Below are 21,392 nucleotides of genomic sequence, written 5' to 3' on the forward strand. Positions count from 1 at the left end.
GAAGGAGAGGGATGAGCGTGCGCGAAAAAGCGTGCGTGAATTGAGAATGAGGGGGGGGGGGGGAGGAAGCAGGGCTGTAGAAATCTAGTTCCACCCTGTGTTTGTCTCCTAGGGGGAGCTGCGCCGATCCACTTCTCAGGTCGACGCGCTGTTCGCTGATGCGGACATAATTCGATCAAGTCTTCGGTGGGATCGTGTGCCGAACTTGTGGACGACTGTCCCGAATGGTCGTGAGGCGACGAACGGGCGATTCGCCATCTCCTTGCAACGGGATTCCCGGATGGGCTGGCGGCGGGAGGAGGTGGCGTCCCCTCTCACCTTACATGGACAGTAATGCGCAGCATGGCGCATTAAGGCATTGGGTCAGGTCGGTGGTATTACAGAGGCGAAGAGTCCGACCTGGCTCAACACTCGCCTGGGCTAGAATGCTCGCAGTGGTTTTAATGGGTAGGCTCCCGTCAGTTCATACTGGCGGAGGAGTCCCACATAATTCCGCCCCTTCCCTGGGGAGTGGGGTATACAAGAGCATTTCTATTTCTATTACCAAAAAAAAAATATAGAATAGGTTAAGTTAGAATAAGAAAACTTTGTTATTGGTAATGTATATATTTATAACTCAAGGGAATACAATAAAAACTAATTAATTTAGCATTCATTATTGATATAAAATCTTTTATATACTTGACACGTAGCATTCAAAGTTAGGAGAATTGTCTGGATTTTAACTTGGCAACAAATAAAATATTCTTTGGAGTATTTAATATAGGAAAAAATCTAAGTTTTATTACAAAAGAATAGATTAACAGGAATTATTGTTTCAGCAAAGGCGTGCATTAACTTCTATTGTTTATGCGGGGTATAATGGGATACCATATAAACCTATTTAATTTCCAAAAATTAATATTGAACATTGTTTAAAAGTGATTTAATGTCAGAAATAAAGAAAAAATAGTATTACACTTTTAAACTTTTCTTTACTCAATAGCTCGTATATAAACTTATGTGTTCGTCAACTCGTCGGTCAGTCGTGTTCAATACGCAACGCTTTGCTTAATATCTTTTTTTCCGTCGTGCACGCGCAGTCCTGCGCGATCGGATCACTGCGTCACTGCAGGGCCCGTTTTCACTAGCGCTCAGCCGCCCTTTGCTCGTCCATTCTGACATCCGTGTCTGTTCCCAGATACCTCGCCCAGCATTCATTCCTCCGTCATTAGCCTAGTTTCCACCGAGAATTTAAACCGTATCAGTAAGAACCAACTACAGTTGAGTATTCTCTTGTTACAGTCGAACATCAGGAGAATACTCGACTGTAATTGGTTCTCATATTCTGATCCGGTTTAAACCTTCAATGGAAACTAAGCCATTGATGGCGTTCTTTCTCCCATCGGTCCTTGGTGGATTCCCAGTTCCGACTCGCATGTAAATATCATTGAAATAGCGTCCAACCAAGATGGTATAGCAGAGCTTGCCAAGTACTGCTGTATCGTCTAGCTTTAGCCTGTATAGCTGTCTCGGACTAACACTTTAGTGTTATCTCAACCAAGGACAGCCCATATAACTAAATTGGCATGACGTTATTCTACCAGCCAGAAGCAGTTCGTATAACTGAATTGGCCTGACGTTACTTTACCAGCCAGGAGCAATTCATATAACTGAGCTAGTTTAGCATCATTACGTAAACCAGCCTCAGTCCATACAACCGTATTAGTTCGTGTATTCAAGTTAGCCTAGCACCATTGGGCTAGTACTGCCATGTCAGCCCTACAATTTTCCGTAGCTTTATCGAATTAACATCTCACAGATAGCGTCAGATCTTTGTCCGTTAAGGTGGTCTTTACTCCAAAACAGCTACCTACGGTTTCACTCTATCCGCAGCCACCACTATTCGACGCCATCTGCCCCCTTTTCGCAAATCTTCAATCTCATCGGTCGTTGATAAGCACCTTATGAATCCGAAAGGGCTCCTTGAATTTCGGGTGCAATTTCCTGCTGCTACCCAGATCGCTCGTGATGTGCACCAATTAGGTCGTCGTCTTTGTATTTAATGGCGTTTCGCCGCATCCTATCGTATATCTGCTTCTAGAATACGTTGATCCTCTTTAATGTGTGCCTCCATGTCCTGGAGTAATTCATCTAATTCGATTTGATGGACCGTGTCTTGCATCGATTGCCGATAGGAGCCTCAGCAGGACTCATCGTGTCACACCCAATCAATGTTTTCAGGGATCGTGTTAATGTCCTTGTTATGCAGTGTCAAGGCATTTTGCATCTGTTTCACGCTCAAGTTCTAATTTCGCGGATCTCTTACCGCCGTGGTAGTGATCAAGGCATGAACAATCGTTAAGTTGTATTTCTCACACTGTTCGTTAGCACGTGATGTAGCAACTGTGTTTAGTATGTGTTTGATGCCGTAAATGTTATAAAACAGAATGCCTGCGATGTGAAGGCCATTCCTCTGTTACTAATGACCTCAGGAACTCCAAACAACCAAATTAAATTCGTTAATATTTTTACGACATGACACGATTTTCTAGTCCTTTACCGGTTTTATTACAGTGAACTTTGTAAATCTATCCACAATTACAAAAAGGAAATAATTATAACAAATGTTTATAAATTAAAACATATAAAAAGAGGAGCATAAAACCGCAGCACTCGATATTGTTTGTGAAATTTAATAAATCATTACATTAATAAAAAATCTTTAGTGATCTTTAAAGATTTTTTTATTAATGTAATGATTTATTAAATTTCACAAACAATATCCAGTGCTAATTTCATGCTTCTCTTTTTATGTTATAAAAAGGAACTTATTATGTTTCGGCTTGTTCTGAATGGACTGACACAGTATATACAGTAGCGCAATTCTCTGTCAGCACCTTTGATGATAACGTATATGAAATCGAACTGCACATGCGCGAACTAAGTAGGTAACCAATCATAAACCTGCTCTTCGTTGCTACACTAAACTGCACTAAAATGTTCTATCATGCTTCCACCAATTTCAAATATATTAGGTGTACAAATAAGTTTTCGCCGTTTTTAATAAAAAATTAAGCATTTATTGTGAAAGAACGATACATAATGTTTTATTGATGTAAGTCAAAATGTAAGTGCAAGTTCTTTTTGCGTTTGGCACGAATCTTCATTCAATAATGCTTCCAATTCCGCGTCTTCGTACACTTTCGGCCTTCCGCTACGTTCTTTGTCTTCGATCAAATTCACCGTTCTTAAATTTTTGAAACCATTCACGACAACTTCTCTCACTTAAGGCAGCTTCACCATATGCTTCTACAAGCAATCGATGAGCCTCAGCTGCAGATTTCTTCAAATTAAAGAAGTAAATCAAAAGTTCCCGCAAATGACGCTTATTCGGATCAAAACTCGGCATTTTCGCACAAAAAAAAATATATGATACTGATACAAAATCGTATTTCAAGATTATGTTGTTGACAGATGTCCAACCTTACGATATAATGTTTTACATCAGACAATTTTAACCATAGGTTGCTAGTGGCACAGTCTTTTGTCAAACGGCGAAAACTTATTTGTACATTTAATATATCTATTTCATTTTAAGTACAATGAGTGCCACATTAGCTTAGTTACAAAAGAATCTCATTACTTTCTAGTTTCTATTTTATACATTATAGTTCTTTTATCATTTCTTCTCTTTTCTTAACTTATTATTTATATATATTAGTCATTTAAGATATAAATTAAATTAAAAAATAAATAAGTAGCTAATCACAAATTATAGAATCTGTATTGATCAATAAGAAATATAAAATTGAAAATACTAAAGAGAAATATATATATAATTATAGAAATATTATTTACTGAAAAAGAAATATATTTATTATATACATATATACATTTATACATTTTTAGTAAAAATGTTAAGAGTAAAGTAAGACAAATAGTATGTAAAATCAATGTATTTATTTAAATATTGCAATAAAATAAAAAACATTTAATAAGTACGCACTTCTTAAATCTATAAATATAAAAAATAAATAAGAAAAAACAAATATTAACAAAATTAATAAATCCAAATACATTTATACACAATGATAAAAATATTTTTGTATGGTAAGAAAATTTATTTTAAGAACATTTCAAATATGCATACAATATGTGTACATACAATTATAACTATGCTAAATATAATGTTAATGTAATCTTAAATTAAGAAAAAATATTAAAACAATAAAAAAAATATTAAATGAAATTTTTAATTTTGTTGAAAGAAATTTTCACATATAATATATTTACATACATTTAATATACATATAATATTTTTAATATCTCATAATAATTTTAAGAATTTTTAATATTTTTAATTTATAAAAATGTGTTTTTAAAAAGTATTTTTATTTTGTTTATATTTTAAGAAATTATAAAATTTACCAGAAATTGTACAATTATATTAAAATTATTTTTAAATATGAAAAAATGTACAAAAAATGTATAACAAAATTTTTCACCAAGAAAATATTTCAATCCTATTTTCAATAATTTTCAGTTCTAATAAAAGAAATAATAATAATAAAAATCTAATAATAAAAACTTTTTATTCTAAATTTTACATGTAATTTAAATTTTTGGCCCACAACGCATATGTATCTAATCACATAACTTTTTCAATGGGAAATATTCCATCTTTTTTGTAGTTTTTCATTCATTTTTACAACTGTTATGATTTTTAGTGCGAGAAACACGTACTTATTTGTGTAAAAAAAAAAAAAATTTCAAGATTAAAAAATCTAGGAATATATTATCTTATATATATAAATATATTTTAAAACAGTTGTACAATCAGAAAGAAACAGAAATCACCGTTAATTGTGCTATAACATACAAAAAATCACGCAGTGAAATCAAGACCGCTCACACACTCGCACGTTTGCGCCTCGATGAGAAAAGAACAGTGAATGAGAATGAATACAACCATGAAACAAACGATCAAATTAATTAAAAGTAAGAATAAGAATTGTTGTATGTGTATAGATTATATGGATTATTTTTTCTCTCTCAACTCTCAATCATTTGTCCATACCTCAGCTACTCGATTCACCTTGACGGCCAAAGAGAAAGCAAAAGAGAACAAAATTTCCTATAATAACACATAATCCTATAATAATTTAATAAATTATATATTGCAAGCATAAACAAGAAAACAATTGATAACAAGTAATGTTATTATTATAATTAATAATAACATTAATAATACTTGCTATACAATAAGTAATATGTGTAGTATAATACAGGGTGCGTCAGGCACTTGAGGACATATTGACTATAAAACTAAAATGCGTATATTTCTTAGAAAACTTATTGTATTTTATTGACTTTTTTACAGCAAAGTAAGTAACTGGTAAGCAATACAATTATTCGATAAAATCACCTTCAGCAGCAATAACAGCTTCAATTCTCTGCCGAAAACGTTTGCATGCTCGAATCAAAGGAGCCTTGTCCATATGTGTCATTACTCTGGCAATAACTGTTCTGAGGGAATCAAGCGTGTTATGGGGATGTTTATTGGTCTCCCGTTCTACAACGCCCCATACATAGTAATCTAAAGGATTAAGATCAGGGGAGCTAGGTGGCCACATGTTTGGGGTTATGTGATTTGGGGGGCAATAATGCCCTGGACTTGCTGCACAAACTGTGATGTTCTAACTGTGTCTGAACGTGCTTTATGTATTTTGCGCTTGACAACACTTTGAACATTGCCATTAGATACTTTTAACTCTCGACGAACTTTGTGAACAAACGATTGGGCGAGATTCAAAAATTCGAAGATTTCAAGATCGCTGTGATTCGCGTGTATAGCGACGATAACAGCGTGTCTTTTCATTTCATGAGTTAGCTTATTGCCATCTATTTATGATCTGAAAGGAAAAAAAGAAAGAAAAATATATTGCTGCGAAGTGACAAGCACATATGTGAGTGTCCTCAAATACCTGACGCACCCTGTAGAACCATGAATCTTATCACATTCATTCAACTTACTCATTAAACATGAATCACCTTCAGGCGACGTTACATTGGAGAAGAATACATCGTACATAAAACGTTTCATAATAAATTTATGAAATGTTACATAAAAGTTTTGGTGAAACGTTTTATTTTTAATACGTCTATAAAACATTACATCTGTACTGTCTAATACGTCGCAAAAACATTACATTTCGGTAATTAAAACTGCTATTTGAAACGTTTCATATGAAACGTTGTGTGACATTCGAGCAACATCTAATTTGTAACGTTATATATTAAACGTTTTGGAATGTTTACATTCGGAACATTTCATTTATAACGTGTCATTAGTAACATTTTAAAATGTTAGTATAACATTATGTATGAGACGTTTATAAAATATTTATTATATAACATCACATGAACTTTTTCTGTAAAACAATCATTTTGGAACATTGAGAAATGTTTAGATAACATTGCATATCTGATATTATTGAAATCTTCATTGCACAATGTCGTACAAGTGTTGCAAATGTAATGTTTTATTTGTCCATATAACAAAGGCTGCGTTCCGTTTCACGCATGCGCTTAATGCATCTTTTATCCTTGTTATTCACCGAATGTTAAATAAGGATAAATGATGCATCATGCACATCATGCATGAAACGGAATGCAGCCTTTACATATGCAAAGCGCATGCGGTTAGAACGCGCACACGCGACGTGGCTATAATAGCAGCAACCGGCAACAGCAACGTGAAGGGATTTGTATTCGAGTACCACGTTTGTCCGCGCGGTTTTTGACCTAGCAACCTAAAGTTGAACTCGGTCCCTTCACGTATCCTCTTCATTACTTCTACAGTTGAAGTGTTATAAAATATGGATTCAAATGAAAAGGATGCGAGAGACCTACTATTCACCGAACATAAGTATATATATCAATTATAATTGATGATATGTTTTTAAGACTCCGTGTCAACCCGACAAGTCCAGCTAAATTTGTCCCTACGTAAATTTAGCACTGGACGAGGCTTAATATAAACAGATAAATATATATTCTATATATATATATATATATATATTAGGTGTAGTAAAAAGAAATCCATTATTTTTCCAATAGGTGGCTTTAGTAATCTGTATCACGCGTAGACGAGATTAAAAGACAGAGTTTTGCGGCGAATAGTAAAAAAAAATTCATTTGTAAAATTTAATAAACGTTTTACAAATGAATTAGCAAATAATACAAACAGATAATAATACTAAAAAATTGATACAAAATGAAAATTCTTGTGATAATGTTTCCGCTGATATAGTTATAGGTGATAACGTTAATGCACGCGATGATGTTCCTCTGGATAATTCTTTAATCGATAATTTTCCCGAATCAATACAACATATTGAAAATATTGACATAGATATATTTAAAGATGAATCATCTTTGTTTGAAGAACAATGTGGTACACTTCCTGCTTAGATGATTTTATAATAAATGCGATTCAATAATGGTTCTTGAAATATAGACACTTACTAAGCTAGTGTGCTATAAATGAATTATTGTCTATAAGAGTGCCATTTTCACAATTTTCAAGGATTCGCGAACGCTTCTGCAAACACCTTCTTCATGTCCTTATGAAATTATAAACATTTTTCCTGGTTTTTACTTTATCTAGGAACAGAAAATGGGTTATGCAGAACTACTTAACAATAGTTGTATTATAGAAAAATTATTTCTGGATTGCACTGAAATAGTATTATCTATTTGTATAAAAACAGATGGTTTACCAATATCAAAAAGTTCAGGCAGTCAATTTTGACCAATTCTTATCTATATAGATTTATCTATTATCAATGAAAAATGGCAAAAACCGTTAGTATTTACCATGGCTTTAAAAAACCAGCCGATGTCCATCAATTTATGAATTCGTTTATAAACGAGTTTCAGAATTTAGAAAAAAATGATTTCGAAATAAATAACAGAATTATTAAACTAAAAATTTCTAAACTTCTCTGCGACGCTCCAGCAAAATCTTTTCTTTTATGCATTAAAGATCAGGTTATTCTAGTACTAAATGTACTGAAGAAGGAACTTTTGTTAACGGAAAAGTTGTATTTTTAGAGAATAACAGACAGTTAAGAAATGATATGAGTTTCAAAAATAAATTGGATGATGAATTTCATAAAGGTATAAGTCCTTTTGAAAAATTGAATATATGGGTTTAGTTTCACAAGTACCTCTCGATAGTATGCACCTTGTATATTTATGAAACGGATTTTATTGTTATTAATAAGAGTTAAGTTATTATTTTATTGTTATTAATATTGTTATAAATTAAAAATATTCGTTTATGTGAACGTGACCAAAAAAAAGTTAATGAGTAAACTTTTATTATTTAGAAACTATTTACCAACAGACTTTGCAGGATTACCAAGAAAATTGAAAGATATAGAATATTATAAAGCCACCGAACTACGATAGTTTTTATTATTAGGTGTTGGAATTAATTCGTAGCGTTTTTTAATGAAAGAATGTTATTTATTTCACATGAGCATTAAAAAATACATTAATGAAAGTACTTCCCATCACTTGTAAAACGCTACGAATTAATTCCAACACCTAATATATACTTGTTGCATTAAAAAATATAGCAAACAAAAATGTGTACATACATTTTTTGGCTCTATCGTGCCATTAGAATTTTAAGCAGTTTCGAATTATATTTGACATATAATAATTATGCTCTATAACTCTTGCAATATTTTGTAACAAAATATAAAATAATTTATGGAGAAGAATACCTTACTCATAATGTACATGCACTCTAATACACTTGCCTGCAGATTGTATTAAGTATGGTCTATTAGAAAATTATAGCTGTTTTATATTTGAAAGTTATTTGTACGATATTAAAAAGAAAATACAAACGTCATGACATCCTTTACAACAAATTTATAATAGATTCAAAGAACAAGCAAAAATGCAACAAATAAATGATCTGACAAAATATCCAGTATTACGGAAACAATATAAAGTCCAAGTTCATAATAACAAAATATATACTTATCTTAAATATATACTTATCTTAAAGTGATTGATGTTGAAAAGTATGAATTAAAGATATCGGATACAGATAATTGCGTCATATTGAAAGACAAATCTGTTTTTTGTATTGAAGACATTTGTTAAAAAAATGATACGGCAGAAATTTTTTTAAAAGGCAAAATGTTCATCGAATCCAAATTATTTTTTAATCCACCATGTTCTTCTCAATTATTTCATATTCAACATGTGCAAAACTTCTCTAATGATGTCCATACAATTGATATAGATAAAATACTCATGAAGTGCATCAAATATTCGTACAATAATGTTTTATTATCTTACCAATAATACACAGCCAATCTGTAAATGAAAATTGAATATATTATAACAAATAACAGTAAAATTAAGACTAATGAGAGTCAGTGCGGAAGTAAGTGTGTATATTAATTCATATAAATTAGTCCATTATAATACGCATGATGTCAACTTTATTACGGATTATTATAGTTCAACAAGAATTTATAATAAAGTTGACATCGTGTATTATAATGGACTAATTTATATGAATTAATATTTGTGTGCACTTCCGCGCTGACTCTCATTAGCCTTATTTTTACTGTTATTTATTATTTTAAAGATTAAGAGTTCGATTTAAATTATTTATTGCTTTTGAAAAAAAATTGAATTATATAATTTAAATAATATGATAGATCAAATTGTGTAAGATATTTGTAAACAAGTTTTGTATTGCAGTATGTTATTAAAATATATAATTAATATACTTTATATAATATAATAATAATTAATACAGTTTAATTTAAAACTTAATTTGTGGCATTGTTTCTAGATATGGTCAGTCGTTGAATTTCTAGAAGAGTTTTGTGAAATTGAAGTTGTACCAACTTCATGGCTAGAATTTAAGAAAGACCACATTGTATGTAAATGGCCGCCTAAAAATCCTAGAAAATGTATTCGGAACAATGTACAACCAAACAGCAGCCGGGATATATATACAGTATACATTTTTATTCAAAATGGTAAGAATTTTAATGAAATATGATAATATAATCTTTAAATTACAAAAGTAAATCCTATAAGGTTATTTATTTATGTTAAAGCGAATCTTAGTTTTAGCTTAAACGGTTATGTGTGAATTACTAATTCTGTAATCTGCGCGCTGAACTCTTATTGAGGCAATATTTTTTGCAATAAACTATTTGTAGTTTTTTAAGATTTGTATTAAATATAAGAAGTCCATCAATTAAATTATTGTTTATATTTTTTTATTAATTTTAAGATTCGTATTAACATCAAATTATTATTATTCTTATAAGATACTTATGGTCTATCCGAAAAGTATCCGACTTCTGCGTATCTCTTTATCCTATTATGGAAAACAGGTATTCAGTATTTAAGATGGACCTTTAGGAGTACCCCCACCAAGCGGCACGCTTCGTCAACCATACAATCAATGTCGTGTTGGATAATGCTGTGTTTAGTAAAAAACTTCTCAATCAGGTGAGATGAATGAGTAGGTGCGTTATCGTACAGTCATTATGAAATGCGCCGCTTGGAATTTTCGACGCTCACACTGCATACTGTTACCAACTGAACAGCTGTTAGGTCGTGCCGCTTGATGGAGGTACTCCTAAAAGTCCATCTTAAATACTGAATACTTGTTTTCCATAATGCCCAAGGACAAAGATATATGCAGAGGTCGGATACTTTTCGGACAGATCTCGTGTTAGCATCAATTATGAAATTGCTTAATAATTTAATATGTGATATTATTGCTCTGGTTCTGTTCATGATTGCGTTTTATGACCGAAAAAGTGCGACCAATGCGCGGCTTGCAGAATTGGGTATGTACATACATATGTAAATTCGCACATAAACGTTTAAGCAATAAGATCTACTTTGAAAATGGCCATTTCTGTTGCTTAATTAAATTTATTCTCATGATTGCATTTGAATTATAATTTATTATTTTAGTTCATTCATGTAGTCAGTAATTCTTCTAAGAAAATTTATATGTAACTGATATAACATGTCCAAAATTTGTCTTTAATACAAATTCAATAAAGGATATTATAAGATGCTTTAAAGCAAAGCACGAATAATAGTTTCACAATCCTAAATCAATTAAAAATATGTTTTTCTTTCTCTACTATTATTTTTTTCAATTGCGGACTCCTATAAGAAGGCATTAGATTATACAAAAAAAATCAAATACAGACCGAAATATCATGTTTTGAGCTGGGAAAAGATAAACGTAAAAGAAAACATACAAACCCCAGATGTCCACTCTGATCGATTCATCGAGAATAATACCGCCTCCTTCAATAACAATTCAACATGATTTACGGACAAGTAAAATATTCTAATCATTAAAAATAAATTCAAATATATCACTAATACGATCCGATCCACATTTTCCAAATAATACACAATATTTAACACACACATATGTATTACTATTTTTTAAATCCATGCAAATCCATGAACTACTTCACTATGAAGCAGTATCAATTTTGTTTTTACAAATACTTAATAATAGTTACTATTTTTTTATTATTTTTCAACTGAATAATATTTTTTATTTCATATATATTTAATTTTTGAATAAAGATTTGTCAGCAGAGGAATCAAACAATAATAATATTGTTCGAGATGCATGTCCGAAAAACAGTTTTCGCAGATTCGGTGTACGTGCGACATGTGAATTGAAAATTTCTAAAACAATTTCAAATGTTTCTAGAAGTATCCAAAAAACAAATTTGACAATCATCTCTAGTTGATAAAGTCAAAAAATATAATCAAAGCCGCATGTCATACGTACACAAAAAACCAACTGCTAAAACGGCAATCAAATTCGGATCGGTCACAGCGTACGCGCGCTCGTGATGCGAAACGCGTAACATACGACACCTCAATCAGAATTCCTGATTTGGCGGGCGCGCATGGCAATAACTGCTTGACCATCGCAATTGAGAATTGTCAATCGCTACCCAAATCATGGAGTCACCTCAATTTTTATAATTTTTCGAGAATCTCATAGGCGATTGAAAAAGGAAGTCTTTGTTCGATAAAATAGATAAAGGCCGAATTAAGCAGTGATTCTTCTTCTTCGCTTTTTCGGTCAAAATTAACGCTCCGCAATACAATGCAATCGCCTTTGAGACGCTCCGCTGCAAGAAAATCGTCGCGTTCGACTTGTGATCGATACGAAGATTCGTAAATCGAACTTTAGCTCAAAACGCCTTCTCGCTCAAATTCTCTATTGTTCTCGCTTTGTTTCGCTCTCGAATATTGTTGGTCCTTCGAGCCGGATTCGCCTTCGCCGATTATTGCTCGTTCGGGAATACCATCGCGTTCAGTGCATGTAATACCTAAAAGAACAAAGAGAGAACGTAAATAAGTAAATCGTGAGTGAGGAAATAAATACCATGCTGACCGCTTAGAGTGACATCCACGATCGCATGGCCAGATCAGTGACAAATTTAAAGAAGATGGGTATAGCCAATATTACTCTCCACGCCGTCGAAATCCGCTTAGCGTTCTCGATCAACTGTGGACGAAGTTCGAAAGACAGCATGAGTTTATTCGAGCACATTATAAGGAAGCCTTCGATGAAAGTGAGTACAGTACGTCTCAATTCGCCGATTCCGCTGAAATCACTTATGTGCAGTAGCGTAGCCTGTTGAACGATTACCTGATAAAGTTCAAGGCTGAGAAGTCAAATACAGATTCTTCCGAATGAATCGGGAAACAATTTTTCCATCAAATCGGCGCTGCTGCGTCTGAAAATCCGATCATTTTCGGGCGCGTTTGAGGACTGGCCATCGTGTCGAGACATATTCTTGTCCATCGTCGGTAATAATCCCTCTATCTCAAACGTAGAGAAGTTCCATCACTTAAAGCATTGCCTAGAAGGGAAGTGCTGAAGTATTGATACGTCCGTTAGCCGTAATCAGAGATAATTTTTCTCGAGCGTGGCCGCTGTTGTGCAAGCATTACGAGAATACAAAAAAGAGTTGTCGCGCTCCAATTTTTCACGTTCACCGCAGTGCAAAAGATGAAAAGCGATACCGCCGAGAAGCTTAGCCATATTTACAATACCGCGATCGTGCTTTATATTTATATATTACATATTTACAGTGCCGTGAACGGTCAAGAAAGTATAGGAAGACCAATTAATTTGCATGGCTTCTTCAATTATTTCATCATCGAACTCTTAGACCCGAAGACTTGTTTCGAGTGGGAATCTCACACGAGCGATTCCACGGACTTGCCAGATCACGATACTTTGATGGAATTTATTATCAAGCGAACTCTGATTTTCAAGGCCACCAAGGTCTTCGGAGATCCACCGCGAATCGCAAAATCGCACGTCACTAAACGTATAGCCGAAGCTCTCGGCTGTGTTTTGTGCAAGGATAGGTATAATGTAATGATGTGCGAACAATTCAAGGCGAAATCCGCATCCGAACAAAAGTCCGTTGCGGAAACACACCGGTTGTGTTACAACTATCTCGGTTCGCATACAATCGCGAAGTGCTAATTAACGAAGACGTGCTTTACGTGTAAGGCGAGACATCACACGCTCCTTCACAAAGCATATGTCACTGCGAAACCCGCCGACGTAAGTGCATTGACCTCTGTACGCCAAGACGACGAATGCAAGGCCATTCAGCTCGCTACCGCGAGAATTACTGTCGCCACGGGGCTCTACAAACGGTTAGAGTCTTAATCGATTAAGGATCGGAAGTATCCTTGATCTCCGAGGCACTGGTCCAGCGATTACGCCTGCCGCGTGCGGCAAATCTTCGGAATCGGCGACTCACCCTCTGGTTTCTGTCGCGGGAAAATGTCTATCAGTCTCATCCAGTATCAATAGAGCTCGAGTTACTACTGTTGCTTTCATCCTGCCATGTCTTTCGCTGTATCAAGGAGCAGCTACGACATGCAAGACTACATGGCCTCACATTGAAGGTCTCCAGCTGGCTGATCCGCAATTCACGGCCGCCGATCGAGCTGTTATTCGCGGAAGTGTGCTCTATCATTTTACAAGAGGGCTTTCGAAAGGGCGATTCGCATATTCTCATCGCTCAGTGCACTCTGCTCGGATGGATTCTCTCGGGATTCTGCGGCGAGAATCTCTCAATGACTCCACACCGCTCCTTCTAGTGCACTACCGACCATGAGCTGATCACGCTCCCGTTTTTGGCAGCAAGAAAAGGAACCTTCAACCTCAGTGTCCATCACACCAGAAGAACAACGATGCGAGGAAATCTTTGCTCGAACTCACAGTTGCACAGCTACAGGAAGGTACGTCGTGCGACTGTCATTTGCCGCGTCGTCAAGAGCACTCGGTGACACCCGCCAATCAGCCGAGCGGTTGCTCACCGCCATGGAGCGACGGTGCGAATGTGACATTCAGTTCGGACGTCTGTACTATGCCTTTCTAAAGGAATACGAAAAGTTGGATGGAATTAGTGTCAAAGTCATCGGAGTCATAAGCAAGAAGCTACCTACCTCACCACGGAGTGCACCAAGAATCGAGCGCGTCGACCAAACTCAGGGTGGTATTCAACAGATCTCAGAGTACAAGGTCCGGTAAGTCACTGAACATTCAGGTACTCGCTAACCTGTTGCCATCGCTTGCCGATGTGCTGACGCGGTGGCACCGATACGTAATCGTGACAGATATCGAAAAAATGTATCGTCAAATTCTTGTGGCGCCTGAGGATAGAGATTACCAACGCATTCTCTGGTGTCACTCAGTCAGCGATCCAGTGTGCGAGTATTGGTTAAATACAGTGACATACGATCTGTCGTGTACGCCATTTCTCGCCATCCGCACTTCGTCAGCTCGCCGACGACGAAAATGCAAGATTTCCACGAAGTTCTGCTGTACTAAGACACGACTGCTACGTCGACGACATCGTGACCGGAGCGTACACTAAAGATGAGGTAATCGCGATACAATCCGAGCTCCGTCAGTTGTGCATGGCGGGCGGGTTTCCGCTAAAAAAATGGGCTGCCAACCATCCTGAAATTCTCTTTGATATTTCTGCGGATCACTGTCTCGCGGATTCGCAGTCGTGGGACGCAATGCTGGGCTTGCAGTGGCACCCGGTCGACGACACCTTCACATTTTCAATTCGAAGCCGCACCGTTGAAGAATTCACCAAAAAGAAAGTTCTCTCGGAGACCGCGCGTTTAGTTGATCCACTCGGATGGTTGGCACTGATAGTGATCTGCGCAAAAATCCTGCTTCAGTCAGCGTGGTTGCAAAAGCTGGACTTGGGACGCCCTGCTCCCTCAAACAGATGCCTGCCATTGGAGTCGTTTTCTGGAGGTTTTCCCAAAACTTGAACAGCTTCAATCAACAGCTTGAATCAACCGCTGGTTAAACACGGGCGCCAAGAATGCGAGAGTAGAGTTGCACGGATTCTCCGATGCGTCCGAACGAGGGTACACAGCTGTGGTGTATCTTCGTGTCATCAGCTCTAACAGTGTCAACGTTCTCTTGCTAGCGATAAAGAGCAAGGTCGCTCCGATCAAGCCAGTGTCTTTGCTGCGATTGGAATTGTGCGCCGCCGCCTTGCTAAATTAGTAAAATGCTTACTTAAAAAAATTAGTCGCACACACGCGCGCTGTTTTAAGCCTGTTTACAGTCACTCTCTGGTCCGACTCCAAGATCACTCTATACTAGATTCAGGCTCACGCCTCTCGATGGAAAATTTATGTAGCCAATTGCGTCCATGATACAGTCCATGATACAGGAGGCGCTCCCAGAAGGACAATGGCGTCATGTTCCCGGAAAGGACAACCCGATTGCGCCTCTCGGGGGAGAGGCTGGAACACCAGGAGAGCATTGATCATTCACTCTGGTGGTTAGGCCTCTCTGCTCAAGGACAACTCCACCTGGCCTAGCGCACAATCTGAAGCACTACTGGAGGAATTGCTCGAGCAACGTGTCTTGCACTGTTACGTCAAAGGTTGTCACAAAACTGGAGTTCCTCCTCCGATTCTCCTCACTTCACCGGCTCCTGAGGGTCATAGCGTGGTGTCTATATTGGCTGCACCCAAGAGGGATGCCAACGACGGAAGAAAGTCCAGAGTCGACATTGACATCCGACGCTGCACTTGGATGATGGATCCGAGCAGTCCAGGTACTGCATGCGCACGAGGTCACGCAAAAGATCAGCGCCCGATGCCACCTCGCAGCCAGTTACGGGCCTTGAATCGTGGACGAATACGGAGTGCTGAGAGTCGGAGGTCGCCTGAAGCACGCAGTTCTCTCTCCGGACAAGCGGCATCCGATGATCATTCCGCCACACTCATACCTCACACGCCTCTTAATATCGTCACCGCCGAACTGCACTCCATGGAGGAGTGCAGTTGACTCTGGGCTTGTTGCGACTACGATATTGGATTCTTCGAGGGCGAGCAATGACAAAATATTGGTTGTATCGGTGCGTCACTACCAAATGGAGAGGAGTCACACCACAGCCAATGGATAACCTTTTTCAAGGACGTGTAACTCTTGCATGTTCATTTGTCAGAACCGACTATGCCGAGCATGCCTATACTCATTTGCACGAGGACGTGAGCACTGATCCCATAAAGCCTTAATCGCAATTTTTGTGTGTCTTTACTTTAAAGCGACGCATCTTGAAGTCATTTCCAATTATACGACGGACGCATTCCTGGCCGCACTTCGTCGGTTCACATCATGGAAAAGACTATGCTCGGATATCTACTCCGACTGTAGTACGAACTTCATTGGCGCTGACCGACAGATACGAGACCTTCGTGCATCTTCCGTCAATGGCAGCCGCATGCTGCTGTCACAGAAGAAATCCGATGGCACTTCAACCCACCTTCCGCACCTTACTTCGGAGGCCTCTGGGAAGCAACAGTAAAGTCGACGAAGTGCCATCTTTGAAGAGTATTGGCGACACTACATTTACCTACGAGGAGATGAGCACTCTCTTAGCTCAGGTAGAGGCTTACCTGAATTCTCGGCCCTTGTTGGTGTTATCTGTCGATCTCGACGACCTCTTCGCGCTCACTCCAGGACATTTGCTTATCGGAGCCCCGCTGCTAACCATTCCAGAATCGTCGCTCACAAAGAAGGCAACGAGCTTTCTCTCTCGTTGACAGCATCTTCAAAAAATGCGTGATCATTTTTGGGAAAGGTAGTCACGCGAGTACTTACATTTCTTGACCTCACGCTCGAAGTTGTGCAAGGTAAGCACTGCTCCTCAGATTGGCTCATTGTGCCTCATAATTTCAGAGACATCACCACCAAGTAGATGGCCTCTAGCTCGCATCACAAAGCTGCACTCAGGAAAGGACGGTGTGATCCGAGTAGCAACTGTCCGCACAGCCTCTTCCGAGCTCATTCGACTTCTAGTCAAATTGGTGATGCTGCCTGGACCTACAGTCTCGACTACTCTACACGCGGACTCGCAAGAGCAATAAAACCGCACATTGTAGTAAACCGTGCGATCTTATTCAATGTACTCGCGTCAGTCAACGCGCGTGTAATCGCGGTAATTTTCGCGTTAATTTCATCTATCTTTCGCAATTTTCGATAATACGAATATAATAAATTTAACAATTTTCTTTGTAATAATATATTAAGTTAATACTTAATGCAATATGCTATATTATATTTCCGAGTTTTAGTTTGAAATTATTCTGATTACGTTCTCAAATATTGCGCAATCAAGACTTTGTAATCACGATTGTTCGCTAATACTTTTCAATTGATATCATAGCTAGATTACATGACCGCGTCTGCATCATTATATTTCTTAAATAATTTCTTATTATTTTAAACTTAAAACGTCTCCGATTATGTGTAAGCGTAGGTTTCCGCGACACCGTGCGCTGCACGCGCAAGCATCATCAGTCTGCGCCACCTGAAGCGCCGCGATCTCCCAAATAATTAGCCGAACTCGCGACATCTGTACTCTTGCCAAGCGTGAGCATTAATTTTGTCACTGCGTGACAAGGCGGGCGGGATGTTTGAGATGCATCCGAAAAACAGTTTTCGTAGATTCGGTGTACGTGCGACATGTGGATTAGAAATTTCTAGAATAATTTCAAATGTATCTAGAAATATCCAAAAAACAAACTTCAACAATCACCTCTAGTTAATAAAGTTAAAAAATATAATCAAAGCCGCATGTCGTACACAAAAAACCAACTGCTAAAACGGCAATCAAATTCGGATCGGTCACAGCGCACGCGCGCTCGCGTGACGCGAAACGCGTAACATACTAACACCCCAATCAGAATTCCTGATTTGGCAGGCGCGCATGGCAATAACGTACCGCTTGGCCATCGAGAATTGCCAATCGCTGCCCGAATCATGGGGTTACCTCAATTTTTATAATTTTTCGAGAATCTCATAAGCGATTGAAAAAGGAAGCCTTTGTTCAACAAAATAGATAAAAGGCCGAATTGAGCAGTAATCCTTCTTCTTCGCTTTTTCGATCAAATTTAACGCTCCGCAATACAGTGCAATCGCCTTTGAGACGCTCCGCCGCAAGAAAACCGCCGCGTACGACTTGTGATTGATTACGAAGATTCGCGTAAATCGAATTTTAGCTCAAAACGCCTTCTCGCTCAAATTCTCTCTCTATCGCTCTCGCTTTGTCTTGCTCTCGAACAAATATAACTACCGGAAAAGATATTACTACAAATACAGAAAAGGATGCAGATTTCAATATGAATAATATTACTTCAACCAAAATAATGGATAAAGAAAGACAAAGAAAGTAGGTATATATTTCTCAGAAATTAAAGTGTAAAACGAAAATGACATGTAAGTTTTATTGTGTTTACTCTAAGAAAATACAATTGCTATGACAAACAAAGATGAGAATTCTATAATGGGTGATATTATTATTGAACATTTTCGAACAGGTATTATTAATTTAATGTTGCTTCAAACGCAGCTGCTGCAATAAATCCAAATATTATACAAAATACGACAAACATAATTTCTACAAAACCTTTTAATAAATATAGAAAATTGTTAAAGTTTGACGATAGCTTAAGAGCAAATATAGTCGCATCAAAACAATTGGTAGGAATTTTTAAGTATATAAAATAAACTTGAATAATTTAAAAATAAAATTACATTAAAAATGAAATCCTGTATTACACGAAACATTAACTGCTTTTATTTCCTGTATAGGAAATGTTCTTCTATTTATTAGAAGGAAATACTGCCTAAATTCAAAGTAAAAATGGATTGGAGAAACTATTTACCAATAAGCTGGGATCTAAATGCTCTTGGTTTGACCGCAAGGGAAATTATCAATTGTGCTCATTACGTACAATGGCAATTTTAAAAAGTATGTAAAAGTCAAGATTTTTTTAACTTTTATTTCTCTGACTGCGCCGCTGGCAGCATAAAAGAGTATTATGCATTTCTTTTGTTTGCCGTTTTTCGTACTAGCTAAAAAAAACTAAAAGACGAATCTCATATATTTGAGAAAAAACCTCACCCCTTGCACCATTCTTATGAAAAAATGTCTTTCTGTCAAATCAGCTAATTTTTTGAAATGTAGCTCTCATTCTGAACACGTCTCAATGAGCACAATTTGATCCTATGAGTTATTTTTGCGTTATGAAGGCTCTAGAAGATCTAGACTTAATATGCTTACTTATTATTATGCTCTATTTATATTTGTGATTCTTGATCGAATGTGCATGCATATATTAATTTTTTTATTTAAAAGTTAATAAATCTTCACGTTATCATTTCATATTATACGTCTGTACAGTTAGGAAGCAACAATCCCGTAAATGTGTAATATAACTGTTCATGTAATTATATATTTTGTATTATATAGTTGTTATAATCAATCATGTAATTAAGATGCACATATGCACACACACGCGCGCGTGCACATGCACGCATGCCCATTCGATCAAGAGTTACATATCCAAGTAGAAAAGTCTGTACATTTACAGATTAAATCTGGAACTTCTAAGGCTTGTAATGCGGAAATAGTTCAAGTAATAACTATTGAGACTATAAGATCAAGTTGTAACTATTGAGACTTTTGTTCGGAATAACGAGAATTATAACATATTAAAAAATTAGCCAATTTGACAGACATTTTTCCATAAGCCCTTTTTTCTTTTAATTATAAAAATATAAAATATGTAACCCCCTTTTTATTATATCATATGTGTAGATGCAATAAAAAAACATTTTCCTATGTACACAGATAAAAACTTTCAAGATCATGTATCTTCATGGTTTAAATATGCAAAAACTAGATATTTGAGAGAAAAAGCAGGTATATTTTTTATAAATAATACATAAATTATATTGTTCTCTGTAATATATTTTCCATAACACTATATTCTGAATCTATCTGTTACAGGCCGAGATGAAAAGGAGAACACCGAACCCTATGAATATATATACACATATATAGTATATACAATAATATATAATATATCATAATATATCATAATTTTTAAATATATATCAATATTTTTTACGATTAAAATTAAAAAATTAGAAAACTTTAATGTATATGTACAATATATAATTCATAAATATATATGTTTTGTGACGGGTGGCTGGTGTCACCTTGTACGGAAGGCTCGCTCGCCAAGGCGGCATATAATAACAATGACTCTGTTGATTGTAATATGTGAGCTTTTATTATAGAGTTGAATTAAGATTTGTTTGAAGCGGGCGGTAAGCGTTGCTCGTGGTAATAATGTTGTGACAATTGAAGCGTTCAGCTCGATGCGTGCACAGGTACTTCGCACATGGTACGATGTTGAGAGATTTCTCCTTCAAAAAGGTATGTGTTGCGAGCCGTGACGAGACCGGCAAATCTCATTGGGAACGCCGGTAAGTCTCGCGCACTAAAACGGTCTCGCGTAGACCGATCACGTTATGTTATAACAAGCACTGGTGATATGCGACGACAAGTCGATTGGTTCGCGCTTAATAAAATAATATTCGCGAAGATGCGTTAAACGCTCGGAGCGATCTATATACTATTCATCGGGATCCGGTTGCGAACTCACTCTTCTCACGCGTGTGCGCGTTCGACGGTTTTCTGGATTTGCGCAAGGGGCTTCGCGTGCTATTCGAGACAAACAGTGATTAGCACAGAATCGAGTATGCTCGTGTTTTGATCGCTTGGTGTCGACGAGCTGTTTGCTTGCTTCGAGAATATGAAAAGAATATAATGATAATTTCCGAGACAATACATATATATATATATATATATATATATATATATATATATATATAAAATAATATCAATAATACATACAAAAATGATTGATTGTGCTTTGCTTTTTTATTTTTTTCT

General features: G+C 36.4%; 1 protein-coding gene across 1 annotated transcript; it reads left to right on the forward strand.

Annotated features, from left to right (window-relative positions):
- The first annotated feature begins 113 nt into the window (after positions 1 to 113).
- LOC147908955 (uncharacterized) lies at positions 114 to 21,261 on the forward strand. The gene is made up of 5 exons (XM_087407777.1): positions 114 to 6,910; positions 9,869 to 19,129; positions 19,241 to 19,400; positions 20,283 to 20,354; positions 20,442 to 21,261. The coding sequence occupies exons 3-5, from the start codon at positions 19,385 to 19,387 to the stop codon at positions 20,522 to 20,524; spliced, it is 171 nt and encodes a 56-aa protein (XP_087263903.1). The 5' UTR covers positions 114 to 6,910; positions 9,869 to 19,129; positions 19,241 to 19,384; the 3' UTR covers positions 20,525 to 21,261.
- The last annotated feature ends 131 nt before the right edge of the window (positions 21,262 to 21,392 follow it).

Source organism: Acromyrmex echinatior, chromosome 7 (genome assembly GCF_024713525.1).
Source record: "Acromyrmex echinatior isolate Ae372 chromosome 7, ASM2471352v2, whole genome shotgun sequence".
Taxonomy (NCBI): Eukaryota; Metazoa; Arthropoda; class Insecta; order Hymenoptera; family Formicidae; genus Acromyrmex; species Acromyrmex echinatior.

Bases quoted from the DNA above. Each gene is read 5' to 3' on its own strand.
- LOC147908955 (XM_087407777.1), top strand. The intron at 20,355-20,441 runs GTATATTTTTTA...TATCTGTTACAG, and splicing joins ATATTTGAGAGAAAAAGCAG to GCCGAGATGAAAAGGAGAAC.